Below are 7047 nucleotides of genomic sequence, written 5' to 3'. Positions count from 1 at the left end.
TCAACCGTCAGATTTGAAAAGTTTCTCTTAATCCAATGGCTAAAAACAAATACATAACTCTTTTTTTCCTACGTAAAGGAACACGGGTATTCAAAATAAAATTCAATTCCAACGTGCGTCCATGCAAGCCCCTTTGCTTCAAACACACACACACACACACACACACACACATATATATATATATATATATATATATATATATATATATATATATAGGTTTAAATTCTTCATCAAATGATCCCAAGACGTGTGAAGCTGAAAATGGCTCTGAAACCATCTGCTTCCATGCCAAAACCCTCCATTCTCTCTCTCATCTTTCTCTCTCTAACCCTCCTATTCCTAACCTTAACTTTCCGGTCCCAAAAAAAACTTCTCCTACTCCAAAATGAGTCCCAACCCCAAGAAACAACTTCCCATTTGACAACGCAAAAGCCCAGATGGTACGACGTCGTAAAACAAGAAATCGAGAGCAAAAAAATCAAGATTGGCTTAGTTAACATGGATGATGAAGTCACAACAGAAGATGAAGCACCGCATGGATTAGCAGACTCATTAACAACAGTAGTTTTCGATCGTGTGGCAGAGAATCATCGGTGGGAAGACTTCTTCCCTGAATGGATTGATGAAGATGAGAGATGGCATGCTCCCAAATGTCCCGACATTCCGATGCCGCAGCAGTTCGGAGACTACGGGGAGCTGGACGTGGTGGTGGCTACGGTTCCATGTGGGAGTGGTTTGGAGAGAGAAGGTGTCAGGGATGTGTTTAGGTTACAGGTGAATTTGGTGGTTGCTAATCTGGTGACTAGGAGTGGATCATGGGAAAGTCATGATCGTGAGATTGATCGGACGGTGTATGTTGTGTTTGTAGGGTCTTGTGGGCCCATGTGGGAGATTTTCAGGTGTGATGATTTATTGTGGCATGAGGGGAATTATTGGGTTTATAAACCTGATTTGAAAAGATTGAAACAGAAGATGGTCATGCCTGTTGGAACATGCCAGCTTGCTCTTCCTTATGCAGAGCCAAGTGAGTTAAATTCGGTTTATTTATTTATTTACTTTTAATTTTTGTTTTAATTATTGAATAATGATTTTCAAACTTAACAGTCTAACCGAAACTGTTAATTGGGGAATTTCTATAGGAATCCCTCGATTAACATTTTCAATTTGAATTTTAGTTCTAAATGGTATTGACATTTTTTTTGTTTCTATGTTATGTTTTGGTATTTATTAATTCACAATGCTTATTAACATGCATGAAGAAAGTTTAGTGGCTTATGAGTCAGCCTTATTTAATTCAAGCTTATCACATTTGTTTAGGTCTGATTAATGGTTGAGTTGGCTAATTAATCATCATATAATTTTTTCTTAAATTTTGAATTGAGGGTGAAATTGTCAAAATATTGATAGTTTAAGTGTTATAAAGAAAGAATTTTAATAAGAAGGAAATATGGAAAAATAGGATGTGTTTAGCAATATAGTTGGTGGGATTTCTTAGTCACCAACCAAACATGCATTTAAACATACAAGTTTAATTGTTGACAAGTTTTCTATTAATAAATAATAAGTTTTCTATTAATAAAGTAAAAACAATAAATATATATGATGGGTTTTGTCTTGTTAAGGACAGTGTTCTCTTATGAATCATTCTTGGTACAATGGATCTTCTGTAATCATGAAATTTAAAATTGAATCACTTACATATTGAGAAATTTAGATTAATTTATTTATCATATGTTATATTTATCTACAAAGTGAATAAATATTGGGTGTCATACATACTATGTCATTAATATATCACACTGTATAAATTTTTTGTTAGCATTTTTTAATATAGGACAAACTTTGTTTTTTAACTACGCATAGGCTAAACATCCTTGAGCGATCGAGGCCCCTGGTTAATTAACTCGTGAAAGAGTTATAATACGAAGTTCGATAGTTGGAAAAATTTGAATGTTTTTCTGGACGAGAGTTAATCATCATGACATGAGTTACAACATTAACATCAGTTTTCACTCACATAAAATAATTAGATTTGTCGAACTGTTAAACTATATATTTTTTTCTCGTAAAATTGTTCCATATATGCGTAGAAAATATGAATTTATGTGTTGCATTTTTATTGGGTGGGCAATAAGCATTCTATTAATTCCAAGACTGAATTTGTGGTGGTTAAAATGCAGCTCGAGAAGTGTGGAGAAAGTATGTTGCTGGCTCAATTGCAAATGACAGTCTCTACAAAAGAAAAGAGGCCTATGTGACTGTCCTCCATTCCTCAGAAGCCTATGTTTGTGGTGCAATAGCTTTAGCCCAAAGCATCATCCAAACCAACTCCACAAAAGACCTAGTCCTTCTAGCTGATAACTCCATTTCTGCAAAGTCCCTGCAAGGTCTCAAAGCTGCAGGATGGAAAATCAAGCGCATTCAACGCATACGAAGCCCACAAGCAAAGAGAGATGCATACAATGAATGGAACTATAGCAAGCTCCAAATGTGGAGACTCATCGAATACGATAAACTCATCTTTGTAGATGCAGATCTCTTGGTTCTTAGAAACATGGACGAATTCTTCATTTACCCACAATTATCCGCGGTTGGAAATGACAAGTTCTTGTTCAATTCCGGGGTGATGGTAGTTGAGCCATCAGAGTGTACCTACCAAACCTTGATGAAAAACCGGTTTGCAGTGGATTCGTATAATGGTGGGGATCAGGGCTTTCTTAATGAAGTCTTTACGTGGTGGCACCGTTTGCCTTCAAGGTTAAATCATCTCAAGATCTTCAGTAGAGTGCAAGACACAAAACACGAAGTCCCAAAGGATGTGTACGCGATACATTACTTAGGTTTGAAGCCATGGGTGTGCTATAAGGACTATGATTGTAATTGGGATATGTTTGATCACCAGCATTTTGCTAGTGACTCTGCTCACAGGAGGTGGTGGCAAGTTTATGAGGCCATGCCGAGGAAGCTGAAACAATACTGTGCTCTAACGAAACGCATGAATGCAAGAATACAGAAGTGGAGAGAGAGAGCTAAGAATGCTAGATTGTCTGATGGGCATTGGAAGATCAAGGTGAAAGATCCTAGACAGTATTGCTAGCTTATGATTTTTTTTTTTTTTTTTTTCTGGAAATTCAAGCAATATGTATAAATTAAAGTAATAGCTAGCTGCAGTGTTCCATTGCTTATGAAGTTTTTAACACAGTAAACAATGTTTCCTGAAATCCTCCACAAAAAGAGTTCTCTAGAAGGAATCATATAACACATTACTGATTACACAGAATTATTTACACACATGACGAGTCTACTTAATTTTCACACTAATGGAGTATCGGATCATTCAAAGCTTTAAATTCTGGCTGATAGGGGGAATTTTTCACGCCGTACTGGACAAGATTTGGAGTAATACGGTCGCTGGATATGAGTTACAGAGGCCAAGTAAGAAATGTAACAGTAGTATGAGTTACGGAGGCTAAGTCAGATATGAAGCATATTTATCTAGTGATAGTCCTCGAGACGGTGAAACTGGAGAGAAGGAAGGCAGCTGTCTTGAAGTATGCTGAAATTAGTGAGGCTGCTGATGGTAACTCCGTCCAAGTATCAAGTATCAAGAACATGTATGAAAGATTTAAAATACGCATTTTTCTAGTAGTTTAGCTATCATATCATATCAAAATGTTACAAACGTTATAATTATTTCAAACATAAAAAATGAAAACTCTGAAGTTAACAATGAAATACTTCACATGTATGGAGAGAGAGAATCAAATTGCATCCATTGTTAGGAACTAAATTTCCTCTCTAAATCTGAGTTCTGAGATAGTTGATAACATGAGGGATGACTATTTTTGATTACCTAAAGAGGGGTATTAAAGGCTATGTGCTTTCCCACTCAAAATGTCGTAGGATTAAGGAACCGGTATTTTTATCAACAAAAGATGAATTCATTCACCATTCATTAGTGATCCGAATCCGACGATAGTTCATGCCACGAAATCAGTTATTTCTCCTTAGAAATGCAGGTGCACTTTAAACCAAAGTACAGTGATTTTTCAGTGTTATATGCGATTAAATTAGACCCAAAATATATATATATATCTCCAATAAAATGCTCTGATTCTTCTTATAACATTAAAGGCATTATTTAGTATTGATCCTATCTAGTAGACATTAAAGGCCTTAATTAGTATTGATCCTATCAAGTATCTGGAGTAAACAGACTCTACACAAGTGTCTAGAGTAAACTAGATAAAAATTTAAGCAGTGACATTAATTTTTTACAAATTCCTTCTTCTTATATTGCAGTGTAAAATATTCACTTCACAGAAGGAAATTATGTAAAAAGTGAGAACAAAATCAAAGATAACATAATTCAGCAAAGAAATTCATGAATTATTGATAAAATACCTTGAGGCAAATAAATAAAACAAATCTTAAACCAATAAAGGAAAACATTTAATTATAGACATTGAGACAATATCATAAAAAAATAAATAAATAAATAAAAACAGAATAGACTTGAATCACTCCCAATCTTCACACATTACCAGTAAATCAAAAAGGTGCTCTTCTAGCTGAGAATCTCATCGGCATTGAAGTGGGACGCTGCTTCAATCCACTCATTACTCCTCCTCCTCCGTCACTCTTCTGCACAGATTTTCTGCCTTTCAATGGAGAAACCAATCTGTTCGCCAATCTTGATGGCGAAAATGATCTACGAATCTTCGCTGCTGTTGATGATACCTTCGGAGACTTTCTGCTCAAACTAGTGGGCCTTTTGGGTGAAACAGAAAGTGTAGGACTCTTGATTTTCACTTGAAACTTGGAAGAAGAAGACGGTGACTTGATCAAGAACTTATGTGGTGTTGTTTGTCGATTTCGAGCTATAATTGGAGACTTTGTCTTGCAAAACTTGTGATGATGTGAAGTGGGTGATGAATGGAACAATGGGTTGGGGAAAAGTACAGTCTTTTTGGCCCATGGTCTATTCCTTGGTGATACTCTGTTTGCCAAAAACAGAGCATTGTCCTGTTTCTCTTGTTCTCTCTTTTTCGGAGGTGAAACCTTGAAATTGATCCGTGATCGAGCCCGGTGGAAGGTCGGAGCATCAGATTCTAATCGGATTGTGTGCAATGTGATCTGTTTTTCCTTCTTTCTTCGTGCCCGGATTTCAGAGTTTTCGGGGTTGGGCCTCTGTTTTCGCCTAATTGTCACCGGAGTTTTTGGGTCTTCCGAAGGGGCTAGCTTCTTCATTTTGGAAGCTACTGATACTATTTCCCTTGCGAATTGACTAGCTTGCATAATTTCTCCTACTGTTTCTCCTAGTAACATCGCAGGCAACGACATTCGCCGCCAATCCCCTATATCAAATTACCATGTTAGATTACGCCATCCAAAAAACAATACCACGCTTTTTGAGGACATTAATTGATACATAATATATATATATATAGAGAGAGAGAGAGAGAGAGATACCTGCATTTGTTGGAAGCTTTCCTGGTGGAGATTTCCGGGGATTAGAACTCTTTATCCTTGAAATTGGAGAGGAAATCAGGAAAATCAGTTGAATGTGTGCATAAATGAATCAAACACGAGAAAAAGCCTATGTTTTGCTCAATAAAAACTCAAATTTATACTTTAAAATTGGAGAAGAAAATCAGGGAAATCAGTTAAATGTATGCATAAGTGAATCAAGTACGAGAAAAAAGCCTATATTTTTCTCAATAAAAACTCAAATTTATACTTTAAAATTGGAGGGGAAAATCAGGAAAACCCAGTTGAGTGCATGTATAAAAGAAAACCCAGTTGAGTGTATGTATAAAAGAAATCAAATACAAGAAAAAAAGCTTACAATTTTCTCAAAAACAATCCCCCCCAAAAAAAAAAAAATCCAATTTTGTAACTCCTGTTTGCGCCTGAAACTAGTTCTTAACAAAAAAGCTTATATTTCTCAAGAGTAGTCTCCAAAAATTGGAGTGGAAAAAATCAGTAAAACCCAGTTGAGTGTGTGTATAGAAGAAATCAAATACAAGAAAAGAGGTTGTTTTTCCTCAAAAAAAAAAAAAAAAAAAAAAAAAAAAAAATCCCCAAAAAATAAGCCAATTTGTGCTTTAAAGATCCTGGGAAAACACAAATTTGCATCTTAAAATTGGAGAGGAAAATCAGGAAAACCCAGTTGAGTGTTTGTATAATAGGAATCAAATACAAGAAAAAAGCTTGTATTTTTCTCAAAAAAAAGAATTCAATTTTGTACCTTAAAGATTCTTGTTTGCACCTGAGACTAGTTCTTAAATAGCCTCTGGTACTGCGAGGGCTGAGAGATACACCAGAGATTACCTTTGTCCCACCTGTAACTGTGTATTGAAGCTCTTGCAATCGAGCCATACATTTGTCCACCTTCAAATACCAACATAGCAACACAAACCCACAAGTACTAAATTAAGAGAGAGAAAGAGATGAGAGAGAAATTAAATTCATTCATGAAGTACATCATAAACAGATCAATGAAGTGATTGCAGAGAGAGAGCGTTTGTGGGTACCTTGTTCACAGTCTCTCTGAGCAGAGTGGGATTGAGAGGAGCCACCATTTTCTTCTGCTTTGGTGGGGTTCTTGCAACCATTTTTTTTACAACAACAGAGGGAAACAAAAAGTGGGTTTCAGTTGATTTGCGCTCTCCCCCGCTCTCTCTCTCTCACACACTGTTTCTCTCTCTAAAACTCAGTTTGTCTCTGAAGTGATGGTCAAAAGGGCGGAGGGTGGGTTCAACATGGAGTGAACTTTGGCAACGGATACTATTTTGTTCTAACGGTCGAATCTATTCCAGATAACGCAAGGAAACGGCTACTTCCCATTTTATGACATATAAAATAATGTTGCAATTACTACGCGGCAGTTACTTTTTATTTATTTTATTTTGAATTAACCAAGTGGACCCGCCTAAGTCAAAACTTAGGCTTACAAATTTTAGAGTTCAATATAATGATCCTACTATAAGCTGGAGACATTTTTATGAACTCTCTTTTTAAATTGAGCATACTTTAAATAAAATA

General features: G+C 36.0%; 2 protein-coding genes across 2 annotated transcripts; one reads left to right on the top strand and one right to left on the bottom strand.

Annotated features, from left to right (window-relative positions):
• The first annotated feature begins 261 nt into the window (after positions 1–261).
• LOC132296028 (putative UDP-glucuronate:xylan alpha-glucuronosyltransferase 4) lies at positions 262–3826 on the top strand. Its single transcript, XM_059794276.1, has 2 exons — positions 262–1024; positions 2181–3826. The coding sequence occupies exons 1-2, from the start codon at positions 262–264 to the stop codon at positions 3095–3097; spliced, it is 1680 nt and encodes a 559-aa protein (XP_059650259.1). The 3' UTR covers positions 3098–3826.
• A 542-nt stretch (positions 3827–4368) lies between these two features.
• On the bottom strand, positions 4369–6810 carry LOC132294636 (microtubule-binding protein TANGLED). The gene is made up of 4 exons (XM_059792553.1): positions 6537–6810; positions 6251–6393; positions 5473–5528; positions 4369–5357 (listed from the first exon to the last, which is right to left on the bottom strand). Exons 1-4 carry the CDS (start codon positions 6615–6617, stop codon positions 4552–4554), a joined length of 1086 nt encoding a protein of 361 aa, XP_059648536.1. The 5' UTR covers positions 6618–6810; the 3' UTR covers positions 4369–4551.
• Between the last annotated feature and the right edge of the window lie 237 nt (positions 6811–7047).

Source organism: Cornus florida, unplaced genomic scaffold (genome assembly GCF_030987335.1).
Source record: "Cornus florida cultivar Cherokee Brave unplaced genomic scaffold, ASM3098733v1 CherokeeBrave_3.0.0_Hap2_Chr02, whole genome shotgun sequence".
Lineage (NCBI taxonomy): Eukaryota > Viridiplantae > Streptophyta > Magnoliopsida > Cornales > Cornaceae > Cornus > Cornus florida.
This window is presented reverse-complemented; position numbering and strand designations above follow the sequence as displayed.